Genomic DNA, 24,901 nt, shown 5'->3' with positions numbered 1-24,901 from the left:
TGTCTAAAGCAAGCTTTCCTACTGATGTAAAACTTTGCAGTGAGGAATATCAACCCTGAGACAGAAGTATTTCTCTTTTATAGAGGCTTGTAATTGAGGGAAGACAGAAAGCAGGCAGACAAATGGACAGAAATTGTTGTTACAAGCTATTGTAACATATTTCCATATTCCTTTGGAAGCCTTGAAAATGTGCAAGACCCTTCTATTATAAAAATTGCTGCAAGCAGAATACATGATAGCTCTGAGTTGCCTCTAGTATCTCTGATGAAAAAGGAAGGTGATAGTGAATGTAGGTTCCCTTCCCCTTTGATTCCTCGGATCATTTTTTGTCTCTGAAAACCATAAAGAAATCTTAGTGTGTGAGGGCTGATTTATAACTTTAAGGAGCCAACTTCTGCCCAGTATTGTTTGACAGAAGGTCAATTGCAGGACAGTGGCTTTCAGACTGTCTTTTGTAGTCCTGGGCAGACAAGTAAGATGAAGGACGAAGAGAGGGGGAAGAAAATGTCTTGAAACCACTTCTACCTTCCTCTTGAAGAGTTCAATGCTTCAAATAGTGGGGAGCTTGTTCTTTGGTAGGGAAGACCCATCTCTGCAGCCTTTCATATGGTGTGAACACTGCACTGCAAACACAAGTAAGCTCATGTCTGCAGGACTGACTTGGATCTCAGCATTTTAGTGTGGTGTCTTCATATCCATGTAGAAGTGCACAGATGCCTGAAAGAACACTGAGTTCTTTCAGACATACAGATCCTACTTGCAGGCTTCACCATCTACTTCGCCTGCCTATGTGTGCTTTTCTCATTCCAGTTTCAGAGTGATTTCTTAATAAGTTATGCAAAATTGCATTCGTCTTTTGCTTCCCCTGTATCCAAATGGATAAAATACATAGTTTATCCATACTGTTTTTATTAATATCAGTTTATGTTATACATGTCTTTTGTGTGGCAGCATTTCTACAGCTTATAATGTAGCAATGCAGTTAGCAAAATGTCTTCCCAGCCAGCTTGGATGAGATATAGTCTATAAGCACAGCCTCTGTCCTCTGTGGAAGGAATCTGAAGCACACAACCAATGAGTTGTTATCCAAATAAACTTGGCATAATAACAAAAGGCTAAACCAGTGGGAAAACTTGAACTCTAATTTTGATATTATCTGGGACCTGTCCTTTGTCTGGAGTAATTAAAAGATTCAAGAACAATGTATTTGAAATGGTGAAGTGTGATAAGCTTGGGAAGTGCCTGATATGCATGTTTAAAGGGAGGCATATACATATGTGATTTTTTAAATCTTAAAATTCATGTTCTTAAAAACATTTGGGACAATGTAATGTTGATTGAAATTTTTCCCTCACATCAATTCTCTGATAGTAATATTAATTTATCACACTTAGCTCAAACATCAGTGTCAAATATTACTTGATGTTCATGAACAAATTTGACTTCTTTGGAGAGAGTCTGTCATTGGTGAATTTTTTTGCCTGCTTATCTAATCAAGTTCATAATTAATTTTAATCCTGTCTTTTGAAGTGTTACCAATCCTGTGTAGATTTTTATTGTCTTCCAACTTGATTAACATACACTCCACACAATTCTCCAAGCCATTACGGAGAGTAATGAATAATATTGGACCCAAAATGGGTCTCCTTGGACACATGTAACAACTCCTCCCAACTGAAAATTGAGCTATTAATAATTGCTTTCTCTGTTCAGTCTTTTTAGCAAATTATGTGCCTGTCGTTTTAATGGTGTCATTCTGCATGCATATATCAAGTTTCGAGAACATTGTGTAGACCTGCAAGAAATTCCTCACTGTAGTCAAACCTGCCCACTTCTTGTATTAAATTATACCGGCTCATTATTTAATGTGCTATGCTCTGTCCTGGCTCAAAGACTTTACAGTTTAAGTTCCTGAGTATAAGATCCTTAGAATCCTATAAGTAACGGCAGGCTGGCTCTTTGCTAAGAACTGCAACTTGTGAAAGAACAGGACTAGTTACTGGAATGAAAACCGACAAAGCTGAATATTTTATTCATGATATGTAGTTCAGATTTTCAGTTCTCTCGACTGTCCCACAAATAATATAGCAGACTCAATCGCTCAGCTTCTGCTGCCCTACCTCTGCAAATGCCTTTCCAATACTCCTATGGAAATAACCCAGGGTTCCCCCCTATTACCACACATCCCCTCTGCTTTGTTATCTTGGTAATATTTTTAATACTCCAGAATACCCCATCTCATTTCCTGACTGTGTTTTCTGACTGCTCAGGGTATCTTTATGCTTGCCACTGTGACACTGGCTGCCTTGTTGTGATGCACAGATGGTCATTCAGCCAAATCAAACCATTGAGAGGCTTTAGACCACTTCTTGTTTAAATTTTAGTCCTGAGATTTTTTTAAGTATATTTTTTAAGATATTTTTTAAGTAACTGGAATCATTCAGCTGTTCCTGTTTTGTTAATTATCTGTATAAAGATTTGGGAATAAGGTTTGGGATTTTGGTCCCTCCTCTCCCCACACCAATATGGTTATATTCTCTGCTGAACACTAGACTAGGAGCCATGCTTATAAACAAGCTCCTCAAGAGGATGAAAACGGAAGATTAGAGGAGATGAAGCAAGAACAATGGAGGAAGGTAATTATACATTAACAGCTTGCATATTGTATCATTTTTACATGCTGTGAAACCAATTAAATGCATTGATTACTTGTAGCCTACACACAGAGCTTCTCTTCAGCGAAAGTGATGTAGTCACTGTTTTCAAATATTGTGAGGGACATGAGGCAAGCTGTAAAATTTAGAAAGGGACAGAACAATCATCTTCTGGGTTCAAGGCTATTTGCACCTGGATGACTAACTCCTGCTCGCCTCTCCACTTGAACAATTGTGCAGAGCGCTTTTTGACCATGGTACCTGATTTCATAGGCTAAGGAAACCAATTTCTACTCTTTCAGGCAGAAGTAATCTTTGTGAGATATTCATGATGATCGCAGACTCTGAATAGTCTCTTTCTAGGGAATTGGGGACTGTGGTGCCCTGCCTTCCCAAACAGGAACATGAAAGCACTCGCATTTGCTATTAGGTCTATATGCTTCTCTGTTCCCTTACTAACCACCTAGATGAAGATGTTTGAATTGTTTAAAATTGTCTAAAATATCTAAGTGACCGGACAAGGGGCAACAGGCACAAACTGGAACGCAGGAAGTTCCACCTGAATGTGAGGAAAATATTCTTTACTGAGAAGGTGAGAGAGCACTGGAACAGGCTGCCCAGAGGGATTGTGGAGTCTCCTTCTCAGGAGATATTCAAAACCTGTTCCTGTGCAACCTGCTGTACGTGAATCTGCTTTAGCAGGGGGTTGGACTGGACGATCTCCAAAGATCCCTTCCAACACCAACCATTCTGTGATTCTGTGAAATGTAGGCATGCTGTAACTGCCAATTTGAACTCCATCTTCTGAAATGCTTCTGAACAGCTGTTGTCTCTCTAGTATGGATTTGGGTACCGTACCCATGTAAAGTTCATCTACACAGGGTGATAGCACTGTACTACGTTGTCTGTCTTGGCTCCAGGTCTGACTGTGCAAGTATGGGGAGAGCAGCATTGACTGCAAATCATTCAAAAACATACTAGCAAATACTCAGCCTCTTGTTCTACATCTGCTGTTGCTAATATACAAATTAATGTTGAACTATTTCCCCAGTAGCAGAAACTTAGTGCAACAAATTCCATGCAGTGAATTTCTGCAAGAGCTGGACAGGTGACTGCCTCCCTCACTGATATTTTTCTTTAAGTGTTGAGGACATGTGTCCTCATTTCATAGTATTCTAGCAACCAGGACACCAGAAACAAAAAGGTGGGGCAAAGGAGGCTCTTAGTTGCTTTCCCACTAGGTACATCCCTATACAGAGGAAAAACCTTTGAAAGCTAGTACTGACAGGGGTAAGGTCTGTAGCTGTTGTATTCTTTACATTTATTCCTCCACAGAGAAAATAACTACAGATGTGAATTAGCATGCCCCTGCTTTATGAATTTGGTTTAAGGGACTCATGTAGAGCTTTAGACTCTTTGTAGATTTCCACTGTTTGCCGAGAAGGCGTTAGCTGTTTCTAAGGCTGCTCTTTCTTGGTATGTGGTTCCAAGTGCTCCTTGCCTTTGCAGTTGTTGCTATCTATTGCACAGAGTAATGCACTACTTATAAACCTAGTGTAAATAATATGTATTTTAAAGGCTCCAATAATTGTCCCTCAGATATATGTTGGCTTGTTTCTACTTCAAACTGATATTTATTAAAATAATTGTGAACTCTGTCTTATGCGTACCTGTAGTACAGTGTAGCTATAAAACATATAGGAATTGTCAGTTCCTTTTTTCTTTTCAGAAGAGGTTTTAGTATGTATTGCTTGATTTAGAAATTTTCAGTAGGCTTTGAACACCACATCATATACATGCAATATATTTTGGAACATTACTCCAAGAAAGGACTCAGCATATTGGAAAGTCAGATACTGGGTTTTAATTTTCAGGTTGAATAGTTATTTAAAACAGTGAAAATTAAGGTTGGCTTTTTTATTTCTTAATCCTGTTTCTTCTTTTAGAGCTAGACAAATATTGATACACAACACATTCGCAGTTATTGATTTTCTTCATACATTTATTGCATAGTTTTTATTTAATGTTCCATTGAAATTGATTTTTTAAAAAAAAACACTTTTGTGATTCCATTCAGTTACTGAAGCTTTTATCTAACCACATCATTTTAGTTCCTATTCCTACTGCTGTTCAGTTGCTATGGAAAACATGAAAGATGGGTCTGTTCTTGTCCCTTCCCTTTTGCCTGCAAACCAAATGTTCTTTGCAGAAAAATCTGCATTTTCAGTTCTTGGGTGCATTGCAGGGAGCAAGAACCAGACAAACAAGCACACATGCAGAGCAGAGTCATACAAGCTGTGTTTCCTTCTCAGTCCCAGCATAAGCAAACTCTCCCCTGACAAGAATTCCCTTTGACACTGTTTACATACCTCAGTATTACATAACATAAGGATGATAGGCTGCTGCAATGCTGGGAGCTTGCACACGCTTTCACCGCACCAACAGACACTGTTTGCCCTTCCCTCACCCTTGGGGGAGACCCAGGGAGCTGGAGGTGACACACTATGCCCACATAGCCCCCCTTCTAGTCTTCTTCTCACACTCCAGGAGGTGAAGGTCATGTCTTCTTCCTACCCTATTGCGACAGCCGTATCTGCTTCTGCTAGAAGACTTTGGCTTTTGTTCCCCTTGGAACCACAGGGAAATTTAAACCCATGTATTGGGGCAAGGGGAAGCAGACTGGTGTTTGGCATCACCCTTTAAATGTAGGATTGTAAATGTCTGAATCCTTTAACTTCCTACTTTTTAGGACACAAACAAAACTCATCCAGTGCAATGGTGAACAGAAAAATGAACTTAGTTTTTAACACAGTTCTGTCACATAAATAAAATGCTGTTGAGAGAAGTTCTGGGAATGGCATGTGGCTATAGCTGAACTTAACAACATATGGAAATAATTGGGTTTGAAACATAGGTATGGTAATTAAAAGTAAGTTTGTTGTTTTTTGGTTTGTGGTTGTTTTTTTGGGGTTTTTTTTTTGCTTTTATTATTCCCAGGATGGATTAATGGAAATTAAACAAAAGCAGGAAGAGGAAGCCAGGACAAGAGCACTTCAAGATGAACAGAGGAGGTATAATACAAAAACAATTGTAATTTAATTCCTGCCTGGAAAGGGTCTCAAAATTGCAGACATTCTTGCTTTAGAAGGCTATGGCAATGAGTATCCCTGGCCTTGCCTCTGATTTAACTTTGCCTTCAAATAAATTGCTAACATGCTATGCTAATATGCTCACTGTAATGCAATATGACACTGACTATCTTTTTTGCTTTATTTATCCTATCTGCGTGGGATACCACATAGGGCAGAAACTGTTTGTAGTCTCAGGGGCAACTACTAGTACAATAGTTTCAGCTGGGAATCATTTTCTTCCTTCCTTCCTTCCTTCCTTCCTTCCTTCCTTCCTTCCTTCCTTCCTTCCTTCCTTCCTTCCTTCCTTCCTTCCTTCCTTTCTTCCTTCCTTCCTTCCTTCCTTCCTTCCTTCCTTCCTTCCTTTCTTTCTTTCCTTCTTTCTTTCTTTCCTTCTTTCTTTCTTTCCTTTTCTTTCTTTCCTTCTTTCTTTCCTTCTTTCCTTCCTTCTTTCCTTCCTTCTTTCCTTCCTTCCTTCCTTCTTTCCTTCTTTCTTTCCTTCTTTCCTTCTTTCCTTCTTTCCTTCTTTCTTTCTTCCTTTCTTCCTTTCTTCCTTCCTTCCTTCCTTCCTTCCTTCCTTCCTTCCTTTCTTTCTTTCTTTCTTTCTTTCTTTCTTTCTTTCTTTCTTTCTTTCTTTCTTTCTTTATTTCTTTCTTTCTTTCTTTCTTCTTTCTTCCTTTCTTCCTTTCTTCCTTTCTTCCTTCCTTCCTTCCTTCCTTCCTTTCCTTTCCTTTCCTTTCCTTTCCTTTCCTTTCCTTTCCTTTCCTTTCCTTTCCTTTCCTTTCCTTTCCTTTCCTTTCCTTTCCTTTCCTTTCCTTTCCTTTCCTTTCCTTTCCTTTCCTTTCCGCTACTTTGTCCATGCCACAATTTGTGGTTGACTGTCACTGAGGTTAACGGGCAGAGCTAATTGTGAGATTTGATATCAACACGGATCACAGCTGTAATGCAGCAAGGCCTTTTGCAGGTGCATTGCTTTGTACCCCATTCTGTGCCCCACTGCTGTGCCCTCTCTGTGCTCAACAGTTCTAGTCTGGCATTTCTGTCTCTTAACTGACTTTCCATTATCCTAAAGCACAACTTCATTCTCAGCTTTGCTTTCTGCTGGTAAAAAGAAACAACTCTCAGGCTCAAAACAACAATTTCTTCCTTTTTTATATCGTTAGGGAAATAGTAAAAAAATTACTTCTGTAGGCAACCATTGTCCATATTGCTTTCATTTCTTTTTTTTTTTCTGTCTAGCAAAGATATTGAGATAATTACCCATAGAAGTTAATGAAGGATTTTCGATTCAGTCCATCTCATGTCCCTAGATAGAAATAATACAGTATCTTGCATTTTACATCGTTCTTATCAATAGCACTATAAAACATTAAGACAACAGTCATGTCTAAGCATGTGTGTCAATCCTAAGCATTAACAGGGGGAAAAGAGAAACAAGTTTTCAGAAGCTTTGAAAATATTTAAAACAGATTGAGGGAAAATATATTTGTCTGTATGCATGCTTTCCAGATTGATAGGGCAGTACAAAAAATGCTATAGTTTCCAGAGCTGCATGGTAGAGAAAGTTCTCAGCTACACAAGTTGTGTCTGTTAGTAACAAGCTTGAGTGTTGGGGTTTTTTTTTCACTGACATTAAGGAAATCAGTGCTTCTAGAAACTCTTGTTGCATACTGAAGACTGAAAGACTACCTTAAGTGAATTGTTGAAAGAGCTAACCTCCCTTTTAAAGTGGGTGGTAGTATGCAGGTTGTCTTTCTTTGGAGAATATTGGTGCATTTCTCATAGCAGCCTTTAAATCACAACAGACTGATCATAGGATAAGGATGCACCTAGTTAAGTGAAAATGAAATCCACCCTCTCTCATGCCAGTCCATGGTTATTTGGCACAGGCTTGAAAAATGTATTACAGGAAGATGGATATTGAACTAAGAATAGGGAAAGCCACTCTCAGAACAATAAAATTCAAAAGTTTGTGAACTCCTCACCTACCTCCAATCATTATTCTATTTTTTGTTGTTGTATTTTAAGGGTAAATAATGCTTTCCTGGACCGACTCCAGAACAAAACACAGCCTAATAGCATCTACTACCCTGGATCTTCTGGGAGTCTGGATTACCTCAGTAATGACACCTGAGTAAGCTTTTTGGGTACAGAATGTGAAAGCAATGTGATTGTTTAAAAGTTGACCTTTTCTCCAGATACTATTGTGTCTCTGTGAGCATTTAGCCTGCCTAACAGAATTTACGATTCTATCTGACTGCCTACAAGAGCTTTTAAGAAGAAATCCTATCTTAAGTATATCAGCTGTCCAAATGGGAGGAGGGAGGAGCAGCTGCTGTTGTAGCAGAACTTGGTTGCTTTGCATGCAAGGTACTGCAAGGAACCAAATGCCAGGTGCTTCCTTAAGTTCACAACAAAGGTAGTGAAATTGTACGGGATTTGTTGAAAGTCTTTAAATGAAAGATGTTTGGAAATGCTGGATATATTTAAGTATATTGAAAGTGGAGGGGGGGAAATCTCATGAAAAGCGCAGCTGTTCATTTTTTTTTCCCACGTCAAGTTATGACAAAGAAGACCCAACTGCTTCCAATTTAAAATATGTAGTATTTGCACTATTTTCTTGCAGTATTTTCTTTGAAGAAAAGATATCTTGACTGTAGCCTGTTAAACATCCATTAAACCTTTCCAGCTGCCCTAAGGAGGCATTAATGTGACTGTTATTTAGAACTGCACTCTTCAGTGTTAAAAAAAATTATATTATGTAGTATTCCCATCACGGAAATTTCCATTATGTTGGAATTCCGTTACTGAGAGGACTATAGTGCAAAAATGGAAGATTTACAAAGACTGAGCAGACAAGGGATGAGAGTCTGAGGGAATTTAGAGAATATGCCAGTATAGAGAAAGATGTTTGGTTGATAACCCGAAAACTTGTATTTGATTAGTTGAACTGTCTGGCACGGATGTGTATCTTGGTAGATGAAAGCCAGGAAGACCTGGGTTCAAGCACCTACAAAGTCAAGGCATGATAAAGGAGCAGATATTCTTGCTGCTGGAGTTTTCCAGACACTGGAACTGGAAAGAAGATTGACTTAATCACTACAAGTTTTGGGCAAGACCTGGGCCTTGGCAGAGGGCTCTGGAAGCTCCAGCTAAGGCTGCTTTTTTGCATAGTAGTTCTCTTGGTCTTGCTGAGAGGAGGCAGGATCTGCCAGCTCAACCTCCCATAAGGGCTATGGGCAGCTGCTTGGAGAACAAGTTGATTAGGGGCTTTATTGGTAGGGCTTGTATCATGTGCCGGGAAATCCAGGAGCCGTTGGAAGCCAAACTACGGATGTCCAGGCTAGTAAAAGAGTGTGAGTAAGAGAGCACTCTGTATGGCAGGCCTGAACCATCTCTTGAAGGACAGCATGTCTACAGATAGCAGAATTAGAGACTTCAGGTAGGATAGAGCCAACTGATACCTCGTAAGAGGCAAAAGGTAATGTCTGCTATATGGGGCTTGGTTAACAAAGGCATCAAGGACAGAAATTATTATTTTAATTTCACTTTGTCTCCTCTATCCCATTTTGAAAACTCAAAAAGGAATGTGTGACACACAAGATCCCTATTATCTAAACTGGAGCATCTCCATCAAAGCACCTGCTGTCAGTATGGAAAACCTCGCTGTTGTCTGAAGAGGGAGGAGGGTTTTGCTTTTACCCAGATGCTGTATGTCCTCTTCCTCAGGGCAAGTGTCTGTACCACCAAACAAGTGCACTCAGCCCAGTCACAGTTTTAACAGAAGGCTCTGTGATGTATGCAGCCAATCTATGCTTTTTAAAAAATGTATATATCGTCAAAGAATGCATCAACACAATTGCAATAAAACCTGGTGTGTAGAAGTGATAGATTTCCTACTCTGATGTCTACTTAATGGCTCCCTGGCTTCTGTTAGATAATGCTAGATTATCCATTTTTCCTTTATGGTGTGATATGAGATTAGAAGACTAAACAAAGCAGACAAAGAATGAACTATGAAAGAATATGTCATAATGGAAAGGAATTAAAAATTAGTATTGTTAACATGAGCAAGAAAGAAAAACCTCTTTCAAAAGATAGGCTGGAGGCTGTAACCTCAGTGTCTTTGATTACACCGAGATTCTTCTTCCTTCCCTTGGGGTTTTAAGAAAAGAGCTGAACTTCAGGTGGGACTTAGAAATCGTGTAGTCTGCAGAGTGGTATTTTACATTATGAGGGAGCTAACCTAAGCAGGTCAAACTGTATGCTAAGATTTTTTAAAAGAATTTAGAAAAGTTCCCAAAGTTAAGACCTGCAGGTAGTTTTTGAGCCTGCTCTATCTGTGCAGTAGCACTGCAGGGGCATTTTTTGTTCTCTTAATCACTTCTTTTTTTCCTGTTTAAACTTTTTGCAGTCACAACACCTTCACATTCACAGAAACTGATCATCGCACCATGTTATCGATTTACCGGCTGTATTTATATTATTTCTATTAGCCTGGTTTCCTAAGGAAAAAAAGTTTGTATGATCACACTGTCTGTGTGTAAAAACATTTTCAACCTTTCAGATTTGAAAGGGAGTGTCAGTCTCAAAGATAATTATGTTTCTATGCATTTCATGAAAAGCAATGGCTGAGCAGAGGAGAGACCCCAGGACAGTGCCCCACTCTGAGGGGCAGTGGGAAGGACCTGGGCACTCTGTGCATTTCCCTGCTGCAGCCCTCCACAGGAGCTGCAGCTCTGCCCAGCTTTCCTGGAGGCTAGGAGAGGCAAAAAGGGACATAGATATCCCAGGGGTCATGGAGAGGAGGAGAGAAAGGCAAATTTATTGTGTGTGTCTGTGCAGAGAGGAAAAAAACAGTTGCATTGCCCAATTGTCCCCTAATCAATAGGAAACCAGTTTTCATCAATTCATCTGTCCTCCAGACATCTTGTGCTTTATTAGGAATATTTATAAGCTGTTATTTCAAGAAGTATCTTCATGAAAGTAATTTATTTTTCCAGTTTTGTTTATAAATGCCAGGGTGCTCTCAGGGTGGTTGTGCGATTTCCTTTTTTAATGGAAAGACAAATTTACTAATTTCCACTTCCCTTTGTGAGCTATTTCACCCTCCAGAGAACGTTGCATCTTGATTTATGCTGTCAAGAAAATTTTGATGCACTTTGCGCTGCTATTGTCTCTAACATAAGGATAAACCTTTTAGGATAGGAGGATAAAAAAATAACAGTTGTCATTTTGAAATCAAAGTTTATTCAATAAGACTTAATCCTTCTGTGCCTGGGAACTACCGACCTGTTAGCCTCATATCTGTGCCTGGGAAGCTTCATGGAACAGATCCTCCAAGAAGCTATGCTAAGGCACATGGAGGATGGGGGGTGGGAGGAAATGGGGGTGCGTGATTAGTGGCAGTCAGCATGGCTTCACCAAGGGCAAGTCCTGCCTGACTAACCTACTGGCTTTCTGTGATGGGGTAATCAGATTGGTGGACACAGGAAAAGAAATGGATGTAATCTATCTGGACTTCTGTAAAGCCTTTGACAGTCTTCCACAACATCCTTCTCTCTAAACTGGAGATATGGATTTGATGGGTGGACTGTTCAGTGGATAAGGAATTGGTAGGATGGTCTCATTCAGAGAGTAGTGGCCAACAGCTTGATGTCCAGATGGAGATCCATGACAAGTGGTATCCCTCTAGGGTCCGTACAGGGACCAGTGCTGTTTAGTATCTTCATCATCGATATGTGAGATCAAGTGCACCCTCAGCATGTTTGCAGATAACATCAAGGTGAGTGATGCAGTTGTCACACCAGAAGGATGAGATGTCATCCAGAGGGACCTGCGCAAGCTGGAGAAGTGGGCCTGTGAGAACCTCATGATGTTCAACAAGGCAAAGTGCAAGGTCCTACGCCTGGGTTGGGTTGATCCGTGGCTTCAATACAGGCTGGGGTTGACATGACATGATTGAGACCAGCCTGTATTGAAGGACTTGAGGGTACTGATTGATGAGAAGCTTGACATCAACTGGCAATGCACACTTTCAGGCCAGAAAAGCAAGTGTATTCTAGGCTGCATCAAAAGATGCGTGCCCAGAAGGTTGAGGGAGGTGACTCTAACCCCTCTACTCCACTCTTGTGAGGTCCCACCTGGAGTATCGTGACTTCAGGGAGAGCTTAGAGCAGCTTCCAGTACCTGAATGGGACTGGTGAGAAAGCTGGGGAGGGACTTTTATAAAGGCATGTGGTGATAAGGTGAGGAGGAATGGCTTTAAATTGGAAGGGGGAAGATATAGATTAGTCACTAGGAAGAAAATCTTCATGATGTGGGTGGTGAGACAATGGCACAGGTTGCAAGGGAAGTTGTGGCTGCCCTGTCCCTGGACTTGTTCAAGGCTGGGTTGGATGGGGCCTTGGGCAGCCTGGTCTGGTGGGAGGTGTCCCTGCCCATGGCAGGGGGCTTGGAACTGGATGATCTTTAGGGTCCCTTCCAACCCAGACTATTCTATGATTCTATAATCCTTACTCAGCTGTGACCTATGACTAAAACAGTATCTGTTTATTGTAATAACACAAATAATCAATTTTATTTGAATATTAAAACACTTCTGTTTTTACAAAGGAATAACTTTGAAACAGTAGTACATTTTTATATTCACTCCCTTATGAGATTTTCCTGTGTTCAAGTATGATAGGATTTGTGGAGGCCAAGTGCTAATGCACGGCAAGCCTGTAACAAAGCCCTTGTTTATTTTTTTGTGTGGAAATGGAGCATTGTCAAGGACCTTTTTGTCTATTCTGCTAATGGGAAGAGGTCACATGGTGAGTAGATGATATTTATGTCTGCTCTTTTCTGAAATACTAGTTGTCTTATTGAAACTCTTTGAGTCTTAGTAGAATATAGAAGACAGTGTGATATATTGCACCTTCCTGTTTCACATCTCCCTCGGTGTCATGTGCAAGAAAGAGAAATGCTCTCTCAGATGCTGACTGTGCTCTTTCAGTGGATACATAATTCTAGATACTTGCGGTAAGCAACTGCCCTAAATACGCAGGTGCAGCATGACAGGAAACCACATTATCTTCCTTTTCCATATGCCAAACAGGACTTGATGGATGCTAGATTAAGTCTGTTTTGAGAAGACATGATTTGTGGATAAAAATATTTTAAATAAACATGGTTTGTGGGTTAGCACTTCGTTTAGTTTCTGTAGCACGATCCATGGGAACGTTTCTTTGGAATATCAGCCAGAATTTGATTTATCCTTCTGCTACAAGTTTGAGAGGGAGAATGGGACAAAGTTTACTGTTGTAAACCATGGCTCGGAGTTCCCTGAAGTTACAAGGCCAGCATGATGCCTCAGTTTTCCATAAACAATTAGTCTTTAATGCAGACTTTAATGAGCTTTTAGATTGGTACAGTTGCACTGAAAACTCAGGTTTCCCATGACAAAGAAAAACCTTTGATTTAGCATGGGAATATTATGAGTAGAAGATTTATGTAAGAAGGTTCCAGAGTGTGATCCCCAATGGTTACATTTTTTTTAACAAACAATGTGGTTTGCTAATATAGCTATAACCTGGTTAGTCTATGTATAATCTGAATTGGAAAAAATATGTATTTTTTTTCCTAAAATTTGTTGTTGGTTGGGTTTAGGGGAGTTGATTTTTTTTTTTTTGAGGGCAATGTTCTAGTCTTTCCTAGCAGACTGATAAATAAGTTATTCAGCAGAAGTATCAGCATCAATATAAGGATGTCAGATGAGTAGGTGCAGCCATGTTGTAGCTGAGCTTACCCCGGACAAAGAAGTCAAACGGCATATGCAGATGTGTTCTGCCTGGCTTGACTTTGAGCTCAATCATTCTTTCCTTTGAAAATCTCATCCTAAAAGAGAATATTGAGAGTCTGGGGAGCGGCAGAAGAAACTTTTCACTCTTTCAAATTGTGTGAGATCAAAAAAAAATTGAGGCATCTGAAGATATTTGGAACACTTCTAGATTGATTTCTTTCAAGCAAAACCAAGATATGTTTATCTTCTGAGTTGATGCACCTGCTATTCATATTGAGTTCAAATTGAAGAAATATTTATCACTAGACATGGAATCTTGCAGAAGGCTTTACTTGTTGTTTTAAGTGGTATTTCAAAAGACAGGAAAAGGCACCATGTAATTGAGAATGTTCTGCACATCTGGGTAACTGTAATTCCTCACACAAATATGTGATTGTACTGTACATTGAACATTGTAGTGAGCTATGATTTTTTTTTTTTGTTTTATCCAGGAGTCAAACTATTTAGAATAAAGGCAGATAAAGGCAAGAATAATGAATTTGTTTGTTCTTTTTAGTACTGATGCTGGTGTTCTTTTAGCTCATGTGAGAGGCAATATTTATAAATGCTTTCCAACTCTATTTTTGGGGCTATGCTTTGGTACATACCTGTTCCAAAACATGTTCTTGCATAAAGAACTACAGAACATGTATTTCAAGTCAGAGGAAGCATTGATGTCATGGAAGTCATCTACTCAAGGTGCAGTGATATTTAGTATTAAAACCTCCATATGGCCATGTTCTCTGTATAAACATGGGCAGCTGAGCAATGTGGCTGGAGATACAGGAGACGACTCTACAAAGTTTCAGCGGTCTTAAGTGAAAGACTAGGGTGTTATAAAGTGGAATTTCAAAAAATCAAACTCAAAAAAGCTCTTAAATTTCAACCCTTCTCCCACAAATATAGATATTCTTATGTGCCTTTCTTCCTCATTTTTTGCACCAACAGTTAGTTTAGTATTTTTGCAGTAGGGTTGTATTCTGAAGATGGTATCTAAACAATATTGTTGGCCTCCCATGAGTCATCTTTTCAGTTTTAGGAGTAAAATTGTTATTAAAAATGAACTTGAATTCACTAAAGAAATGACAATGAGTAGATAAAGGCAGTTCCCCACAGGGGAAGAAATGACGATCTTTTGCAGCCCACGGTAGTATTAGGTTTTGTAAATTGTGGGCAGATGAACAAGTTCAATGCATTAGATTATTTGTTATTTTTCATAGTATCTACAATACAAATAATATATTTACATATGAACTGTACAAGAGTTATGGATGGGTATACTCTTTTTAAGCCTTATATTATTGTGGTTTGGAAAAAGACAGTTCAGCTTACTATATTACTATAATGTTCAAAGAGTCTGCAGATAATTAGCACATTTTGTGAATTAAATTTATAAGAAGTTAGAAAAGACGTCATGAATTCTTTACATAGTTAAAAGCAAAAACCTGTTGGAAGAAAAGGGAGACTTTATTTTCCAGTGGACTTAATCCTCAAGAAGTTGACTTTGATTTTTGGTTTTGCTGCAAAAGATAATTTTTAATTCTGTTTTCTCCTTCTTGTTACAGGGTAGTGGAGAAACATTAACTTTTATCCGGCCTTGGCCAAATGACCTTGTAAAAGCTCCAAGGCAGTACTCTTTTATCATTGTGATTTTTTTTCTTACCCTGACTTCATCTTCACACCCACTTCATGAGCAATCTGCAGAGACTGGTTTCTAACTGTCATTATTCATGCATATTTGAAGCAGCTGATTATGAAAGTCTTATTTAATTTTTAATAAGAGAATGTTTCTTTTTTTTCATAAATTGTTTTGCCTCTTGTAGTGTGTAATTATTCCAGTCTTTTGGATCTCAGAAAATGAAGATATTAGTGGCTGCAGAAGCTGCAGTAATATCTGTGTTTACTTGTTCTTCTATACCCAGGCAAAAATGTCTCAGAGACTTAAACTAAAGGAGCACGTAGAGGGTTTTCTTTCGCAATGGGAAGGAGAAGTCTTGATGATTTGATTTGTGATGTTTGTTTTGTTTTTTCACAAGGTATTTGTGGAATTGTTTTGCTATTGTATTCAACAGCAGACAAAAAACCAGATGTTTATTGTAGACTGGATCTTTTAAATATGTTCTTAGAAAAATGCAACACATGAAAGAAATAAAACTTGAAATACCACTGAAATTTATTTATTCTCTCCTATGTCTTTTGTGATATGATATACTAGTTTTTCACCTTGCCTTTTTACCTTGGTAACTTCTGTTACATGAGTGGGGAAAACTGCTGCAAGGTTAGCTTTATCTTCTTGCTTCTTTTTGTCTCTGTAGTCTAATGGAATGTAGTTATATCTCCCTGTTTCTGCAGACAGCATTTTAACACTTTCCGAAAGTCAGATGCACGACCACGGTATTTCTAATGGAAAAGAAGGGTCCACAGTACATGTCAGATAAACCATACAAACAGGAAAAAGTACAAGTACATCTTAGGCAAAATTAAAGGTTTCCTGAGCATTTTTTCAATGTGCAAGCATGCCACAATATTTTTCTGTCACCCTTGCAATAAGAAACTTCATAATGGATCACCTGAAGTTTTCCTTTGAACCATGGATGTTGCTATGTTTGCTTTCCCCTCTGGGACTCTGACTTTCTGGAGTTGCCCTTGGCTCTCTTTGCCTCAGAGAATTACTCAAATCTCTCATACTACTACCCAGCTGATGTTAATAGGAAATGCTTGGTAACGCTCTGTGGTTTAGCCTCTTTTCAAGTATCTGACATGTGGGAAGCCTTTTGCATACCTACACTATGCCACTATTGCAAGTGGTTCTGGGCTGTGCTATCAGACTGGTGCTTTGGAAATTAAATTCATATCTTCCTCCAAGAACTCCCTCACCCAGTCTCCTTTAGCAGATATCAGAGCTGAGGCTAAATGTCTGCAGAGTGGCATATACATACATGCAAGCACATATATTTTAAAGGAAATGTCTTTGCTTTAATCAGATCCTGGTATTGTACTCTAATCAGACTAACACTTGCAGGTCATCTTTTTGAAGTAGAGAATCTATAGCCTCTCTGCACTTGACATATGATACCCCTAGGCCCCATCAGTGAAGGCTGAATGGGAGGGGAAGTCACCATGAGCGGTGACAAGTTCAAATTTCATTGTGATTGTGCTGCTGTGTTTCCATATCCAAAGAAAAAGAACTTTCTATTTATCTGCTACTTTCAGTTCCAGAGCAGTGATGGCGAATCACCTTGAGTAACCTCTTCCATTAAGCTTGTCTACTTTCTTTTGGCTGTCTTCAAAGATGAAACTTGATCGCAATCTTCAAAGTGCTTCCCCTTGTCCAGTGTTTCAATCTCTTATTGGAAATGCTTTCTACAGACTATTTCAGACATTAACTATTCCAGCCCTTTTAAATGGCAAAGTGTCTATATTTTCCCCTCTTATCTTTTGGAACAGAACAAACAGATCTATATGAACAGTGGCCCTGGAAGTGTCTTTGAGAGCCACAACCTGCAATGAGGATGATAAGAAATTACATGAATCTATGAATTGATGTTAGCAGGATGTCTGGTAAATGCTGTTTTTATCCTATTGGAAAGCTTCCAGTATATGAGAATTACCACTCCCCTCCCCCCCCACCCCCCAATCCTGCCAAAACTTTAAGCTTGAAACAAAGGGATGTTATGAGATCTTTTTGAAGGGGTTAGAGCAAAGTTAGGAAATGATAGTTGGATGTATTTGCTGTCTACGTGTTAGAGTAAGCTGTTGTTAAGTTTTCAATTACAAATAGGTTCCTCTAGTTATAACTTACACTGACCAAGTTAATTATGTATTATGTAAAGCCATAAAAACATATTTTATTACCATATAACAGTAAATGGAGGTTTGTTTGTTGTTTTGAAAATGTTTGTTGTTTCAATATGATCTGCATAGATGATCTTGCTGTTTCAGAAACGATTTCCAACAGGGAGCAGTATGGTGCTGGAAGTTATAAGAGGAAACCTCCTTGCTTTTTCATTGCTGAGACAAACTCATTTTAACAAACTGACTGAACCATTATGATCAGCTGTTCTGAATTCCAATATAACTTGACAGCAAGATTCCTATGTTTAGGTTTTATGGTCTGCCCAAATCAGAATCTAGCTTCCTATGAAGAAATGCAATGTTTGCTTAAGGATTTACGGGGTTGATTCTGGATTATGTACCTAAATTTTTTCTAATGTTTTAACTATCCCTGCTTTTAAAAATATCTACATGATTCCTAGTTCAAACATGCCAAGTTTTAGGTATATGTTATTGGATTTTCTTAACCATTTGGCTGGTAAATGTAAGAGTTTTCTATTCTTGAGACTTTTCTTTTTTCAATGTGCATTTTTTGACAGATTCACTCAATTTGCAGTCCTTGTTCAGCTTTTATTCTTAAAAATACCCCAGATTTACTGAAAACGTCAGATGCAATAGGATTCGATACATCTTCTTTTTGATATGTGCCCTCCACCCAGACACTCAGACAGAATATTATTAACTACTGGAAAGGGAGCTAATCCATAGCTTATATTTTATGGTGTTCATCCATGTTCGGTTCACTCCTCTGCTTCAAGAAATCCAAATCCCTGTCTCCTGTCTTGGAGAATATCTTAACCACTGAGCTCTTTAGAGTAGTTCCCAGCACTAAGGCTGTGATAGCTCTTCTGCTTTATGCAAGAGAGTAGAAATTCTTAAAGTCAGAAGGCTTTACCTATTTCATGAGCTGGATGTTCCTGCTGTGGCCCATGCCATGGCTGCCCCCCATTGTAGTCTTCTTTAAGGACTTTCTCACATTGCACACTCACTCCTTTACACTTCCATGTATTTGATTTCTGTAGTCCTGCTCCTGGAGTACAGATTGTCTGGCAGAAATCGCTTTTGCTCCCTCTGTTAAGCACTCCTCCTCCTTTCCCTTCAGCCATACCCCCTTTCTTGTTAAATCCCTCTACTTCACCAACTGAATTGAATGATATGCCTGTAAACCATGAATTCTTTCATGTCACTCTTGACTCATTCAACAGATTCTTTCTCTGCAATATCTAATCGAAGAACAAATGGACAAAATATTATTGCTGTTTGTTGCTTCAATTTACTTTTTATCTTTTGCAATCATTTCTCTCTTGACAAAATATTATTGCTGTTTGCTGCTTCAACTTATTTTTTACTGTTTGCAATTGTTTCTCTCTCATTTCTGAAAGGCAGATGTGTTTTCCTGACTTCTCTCTATGTCCTCTACTTCTCCCATTCTTTCCCTCTACTCGGCACTAGTGAGACACAACTGAATTGATGGGTCCACGGCTAGACTCCCCAGTACAAGAAAGACATGGACATGCTGGAATGTGTCCTGCAAAGGGCCAAGAAGATGACAAAGGAACTGGGTCATCTTTGATATGAGGACAGACAGAGCTGGGACTGGCTGTTCAGCCTGGAGAAAATAAGACGCAGAGGGATCTTACCCATACGGGTAAGTATTGGAAGAGAAAGAATAAAGCAGATGGAGACAGGCTCTTCTTTGTTCCTAATGACAGATCAAGAAGCAATGGCCCAAGAAAATTCTATGCAAACACACAACCTCTCCTTTTTTTTTTTTACTATGAGGGTCATCAGGCACTGGCATAGATTTCCTAAAACGGCTGCTCAGTCCCCATCCTTGGAGATATTCAAACCCAAACTGGGCAGTCCTCAGCAAACTGCTGTAGATGACCCTTCTCTGAGCAGGGAGCTTGGACTAGATGACCTCCAGAGTTGCCTGCAAACCTCACCTGTCCCGTGGTGATCTCCTAATCTGTCCATAGCTATTTTCATTTTCTGTTATCACTTATTTCTTTCCTCAACCTTCTTTTCAACTTCCAGCTCACAATCCAAAAAAAGAGTTGTTTCATTCTGAAGATGTAAATCAAAATTTTTGTGCCCCAAATAACTTTAACTGCTTCCAATGTTTCTTTTTTAATTATAGATTGTTTACAGTAATTCTACACTTTTAAAGTTATTTTCCAGGAAGTATTTTGAAAGAATACCTCAAATTATTCCTTTTTCTCTAAATCTTGGAGTCAACCCTTTATCTCAACCCTCCTTTCTTGTTAGCAACAGCCAGTCCTCTTGAGCTCTGATCATTGTTGCTCTCCTCCACCTCTCCACTTGATCCTGTGGGCAGCTATGGATAGTTTTGCAGGACATTGGACACGAATTTTAGTGTATCTAAGGTGTGAACTGCTCGCTTCCCTCCCTCATTTGTGGAGGAGGGACCCGTAAATAAGTGTCTCATCTTACCTGGAATAAATGCTTTTTCTTATCCTGGCCTTAAAGGAGCCACCTCAGTCCCAGCTCTTATTGGCAGTGGAAGAGGAACATTCACTGTGACTGAGGTGGGGTAGAAATACAAGCTTGAACATCAGCATCGGAGAAAATTCACTTTATCTCCTTCATCCTCTCATTGCTAGCCCAACTAGACAGTCACAAGTCTATGGGGCTGGATGGGATTCACCCTAGGGTATTGAAGGAGCTGGCGGATGTGCTGGCCAAACCCCTTTCCATCATCTTCCAACAGTCCTGGAAGACTGGGGAAGTCCCACTGGACGGGAGGCTGGCTGATGTTGTGCCCATCTACAAGACGGGTCGCAGGGAGAACCCAGGGAACTACAGGCCTGTGAGTCTGACCTCAGTGCCAGGGAAAGTCATGGAACAGGTGATCTTGAGTGCTATCATGAAGCACTTGCAAGAGAACTGGGTGATCAGGCCCAGTCAACATGGGTTCACAAAAGGCAGGTCTCGCCAGACTAACCTGATCGCCTTCTATGACAAAGTGGCTCAACTGCTGGATGAGGGGAAGGCTGTGGATGTGGTCTTCCTGGACTTCAGTAAAGCCTTTGACACAGCCTCTGGCCTGGACAGGCGCACACTCTCCTGGGTGGAAAACTGGTTGGATGGCCGGGCCCAGAGAGTGGTGGGAAATGGTGTGAAATCCAGCTGGAGGCCAGTGACAAGTGGGGTTCCCCAGGGCTCAGTGCTGGGTCCAGCCCTGTTCAATGTGTTTATCAATGGCCTGGATGAAGGCATCGAGTGCACCCTTAGCAAGTTTGCGGACGACACTAAGCTGGGTGGAAGTGTCGATCTGCTGGAGGGTCGGGAGGCTCTGCAAAGGGATCTGAACAGGCTGGACTGCTGGGCTGAGTCCAATGGCATGAGGTTTAACAAGGCCAAATGCTGGGTCCTGCACTTGGGGCACAACAACCCTGTGCAGTGCTACAGACTAGGAGAAGTCTTGGCTGTTGCTTGTTGTCTTCTGAACTTATTTAGGTCTTGTAAACCTACCTGAAAGGAGGTTGTGGAGGGGAGGGTGCTGGCCTCTTCTCCCAAGTGACAGGGGACAGGACAAGAGGGAATGGCCTCAAGCTCCGCCAGGGGAGATTTAGGCTGGACATTAGGAAAAAATTCTTTACAGAAAGGGTCATTGGTCACTGGAACAGGCTGCCCAGGGAGGTGGTTGAGTCACCTTCTCTGGAGGTGTTTAAGGCACGCGTGGATGAGGTGCTGAGGGGCATGGTTTAGTGTTTGATAGGAATGGTTGGACTCGATGATCCGGTGGGTCTCTTCCAACCTGGTTATTCTATGATTCTATGATTCTATGATTCTATGATTCTATGATTAAAGGCTTTCCAAATTTCAAACCATTCTAGGGATCTCATCTGAAGACAGTCCAGTCTGCTTTCATTAAAAAAGGGTGGGTTTTATTCTTGCCAATACTAACTTTTTTTTTTTTTCACTTACATCCCGCGTGCCCCATTCCTAGTTGTCTGACCTTTACACTTAACTCTTTAATAAAGAAGGCAAGCCCAGACTGTCCTGCTGTTTAGATGTCTCTAGAAGCTATCTTTATCTCATTCAGTTACTGTCAACCACAGCCTTTACCACCAATTTCTCTTTCCTTCCCTTCCCATCCATGAACTCCTCTGAACTACATATGGGTAAAAAAAACTCCAACAAGAAATGTTGTTCTTGAAAGATCATTCCCACTTAGTATTTTCTTTTAAAATCTCTCTAGTAATTTTTTAATTTGCTTACCTAGACTTTGAAGTTTGAATAGTGCTTTTATTTAAATGAGAAAGTCATACAGCCTAATATAATGCTGCTATTTTAACAAATGCACTTTTTGTCTGACTAGTAATGCCCCCCAAAAATGCAACAATCATCTTTCATGTTTTATCTTTCATTAAATCATGTTGTCTGGTTTTAATTATACTGTTCTCCCTTAATTTTTATTGAGTACATTCTATTTTGCCTTCTTGAGATTTTGCCCAGGGTAAGCATTAAATTGACAGACCTGTAGTCACAATTTAAGCACACTGTCCTTTGGAAATACTGAAAAATCTGTTTCCTGTCTTCTCTGCTCAATCTTTTGGACAGTCACCATATCTCAGAGTATTTACCCAGTATCCTACTTTGAAAACAGCAGTTTAACAATCTAATCAGTCAATAAGTTTACAGACAGTGGTCCAGGTTTATTACCCCACTGCTTTACTAAAGGAATAAAACAATATCTATTTCCCTATTCTAATCTGGAAATAGTCATCTGTCTGCTTCTCAAAAATAAATAAGAATTTATTTTGTTAGCAGAAGTGAGGATTTTGCACTTTTGCCTTTTCTTTAGCACTGTGTTTGTTATTGAGATAATCTGTGGAGGTGGCAGGTTTCTTTGCTGGTGCTTCTTGTCTTACATTCTTTGGTCTCTGCCTGGAGTAGGGTGTTTCCCTGGAGGTAGATGCATGGTAGCAATAGCAATAGAATCATCAAATCATAGAGTAGTTTGAATTGGAAGGCACCTTTAAGGGTTATCTGGTACAAACCCCCTTACGATGAGCAGGGACACCTTCCACTAGGTCACGTTGCTCAGAGCCCCATCCAAACTGACTTTGAATGTTTCCAGGGATGGGGCATCTATCACGTCTCTGGGCAACCTGTGCCAGTGTTTCACCACACTTGCTGAAAAAAAAATTTCCCTTTAGTTTGACTAGCAGGTCTCAACTCATCCATGCTGGTCTCTTGCCTTCCTCCTGTCTTCTTACACCCAGGGACTGAGAGCTCATGTGCTCTATGGAAAGCACCCTTAAAGATCTGCCAGCTCTGCTCTGGTCCCATCTCCCTGAGGGCATTTTCCCAGGAGGTCCAATAGATGAGCTTCTTGAAGACTGGAAGTTTGCTTTTGTAAGCAAGAGTGGTATTATCCTCCTCATGCTTCAAGTCTAGTTTAAAGCAGTCAATGAGCCATGCAATCTCCTAAGCAAAGACCCTCATCCCCCTTTTAGAAAGGTGAGTCCCATCTGATGGCAGCAAGTCTGGTGCTATAAGGCCATCCCATTATATGACCATCCCATCTGATTCTTCTAATGTCTCTGGCCGCAACTGGAAGAAGAGGAAAAAAAACAACCAGTGTTCTAGATTCTTTTACCAACTGTCCCAAAGCCCCAAAGTCTCTTTTAATAGTCCTTGGACTATTCATTGCAGCTTCATTGTGACCCACATGGAAGAGTATGTGGACCTTGGTCCCTTAACAGGAAACATACTCCAGTGCCAGCAATTCCCAGACTCAACTAGGGTTACGGGTGTTCCCAGAGGCTTTGTTTTCACAGGCCTTGGTACATGACTAGTAAGCGCTGGAGAAGCACAATGTCTCATTTTTGTAAAATATGATCCTCACAGCAGATAAAATTTTAGTAACCACTCTCCATATTTACTCTTGGTGTATCCCTGATACCAAAGATCTCATCTAACTGTCATTTCAAATCTTTGAGTAATACTGTGGCCTAGCAGACAAGATGGAAACAGCCAGGTCTGCTCATCATTACTGTCCTCTCATTTACAGCCAAAAGTCTTTTGGTTGGTTGAATTGCATTTATTAAAGGCAAAACCAGAAAAAAAACCCCATTCATCACCTCGAGAATCCACAGTTTCTTCTTTAATGTAGGATGCTCTATGTCATTTCAATTTTGTTCTGCTTTTGTTAAGAGACTCTGTTGCTATTGACTGTCTTTTTAAAAAAAAAAATAAAAAAGGTGCAAAAGGCTTGTTGGAATGCTGGTATCTTGATTTGTATTTGTTTTGTTGATCTACACAACTGAATTGCTTCCTTCTTCATCATGGAAAGTGTGGAAAACAGATGTTGTGCTGTTGTAGCACATCTTGAAGGTCAGCAATGGCTAGCACAGCAAAACAGACTATTGCCTTCAATCCTAGAAATTGGATTACTTCTCTTTATTCACATACCTGATCCAACCACATTTTAATAAATCAAAAAGACTTGCTACGATGAATTAGTATGGACTTTTACTGGAGGTAAAGGTAATTGGATTGCAACTGCAAAGCCATAATACATGAGGAAATTGCTTAGGTAAGTGTCACCTATTTTGCCCCATTTCTTTTTAACCTGAATAAAATGGAAAAAAAAATCCAGAACAACCAAAACCAGCAAGCCAAAACATCCAAACCCAAGCATCAAAACCAAACCAAACAAAAAACACTCAAACTTTCTTTTTCTTTTATCCTTTCTTCCAGAGAAAATAAATAGTTGAATTTGGTAGGCTGGACAATTTTTTTTTATTAGCTTTTTTTTTGTACGTGACTTTTCAGAAGTTCTGCAGTACCTTGTCACACTGGATCAATTCTGATGAATTGTCTGTTCTCTTGAACTTTTCTGTTATTTATATGTGAGATCAAAACTTGATGGGCCAATTACTTTACTCTTTAAATCAATGTCTCTCTTGTTTCTCCTTCAAAAATAAAAAAAGACTGCATGAAGCAATGATTTATTCTGCTTTCTCTGTCTGATCTGGTGAAATGCATTGCTTGTTCTTTATACACAGGCAATCGTCTCCAGTAGAAGGCAATGGGAAGTATTGGAAATTAAATAGGTTGAACTGATAGGAAGGAAACCTAACCATGAAGATAAACTAGTTTAAAAAATAGATTCAATGTAATTATTACCTTAAGTTACATCTCCTTTCCACTTCAAGTAGGATAGCAAGCACTTGCGTCTCCTGCAGATTTACAAAATGGACGTGGAAAATGGACAGCTTTTAAGACTTTGGAGTGGGTAAGTGGGCTCCTGACCGAACAGGGAAAACAAATGCTGCTGTGTTTGCATTTTGCAAAATCTATCATTCATACAGGATATTTTTCTTACTGATTCTAGTTTCAATTTAACATAGATAATGGTAATCTTTATAGCGGTCTTTTATTGCTCTGAGATGGAATAAACTGAAAAGGTAGATGGAATGCAAATATAG

General features: G+C 39.7%; 1 protein-coding gene across 1 annotated transcript in view; it reads left to right on the top strand.

Moving 5' to 3' along the window:
* Nucleotides 1-15,776, top strand: part of EPSTI1 (epithelial stromal interaction 1) — a 49,503-nt gene extending 33,727 nt beyond the window's left edge. Inside the window, exons 8-11 of the mRNA XM_069850001.1 lie at nucleotides 2,553-2,636; nucleotides 5,652-5,725; nucleotides 7,811-7,916; nucleotides 15,170-15,776. Of these exons, the coding sequence (XP_069706102.1) occupies nucleotides 2,553-2,636; nucleotides 5,652-5,725; nucleotides 7,811-7,916 (264 nt within the window). The 3' untranslated portion in view covers nucleotides 15,170-15,776. The remainder of the gene's footprint in view (nucleotides 1-2,552; nucleotides 2,637-5,651; nucleotides 5,726-7,810; nucleotides 7,917-15,169) is intronic.
* Nucleotides 15,777-24,901: the final 9,125 nt, after the last annotated feature.

This window comes from Phaenicophaeus curvirostris, chromosome 1 (genome assembly GCF_032191515.1).
Source record: "Phaenicophaeus curvirostris isolate KB17595 chromosome 1, BPBGC_Pcur_1.0, whole genome shotgun sequence".
In the NCBI taxonomy this organism is placed as follows: domain Eukaryota; kingdom Metazoa; phylum Chordata; class Aves; order Cuculiformes; family Cuculidae; genus Phaenicophaeus; species Phaenicophaeus curvirostris.
This window is presented reverse-complemented; position numbering and strand designations above follow the sequence as displayed.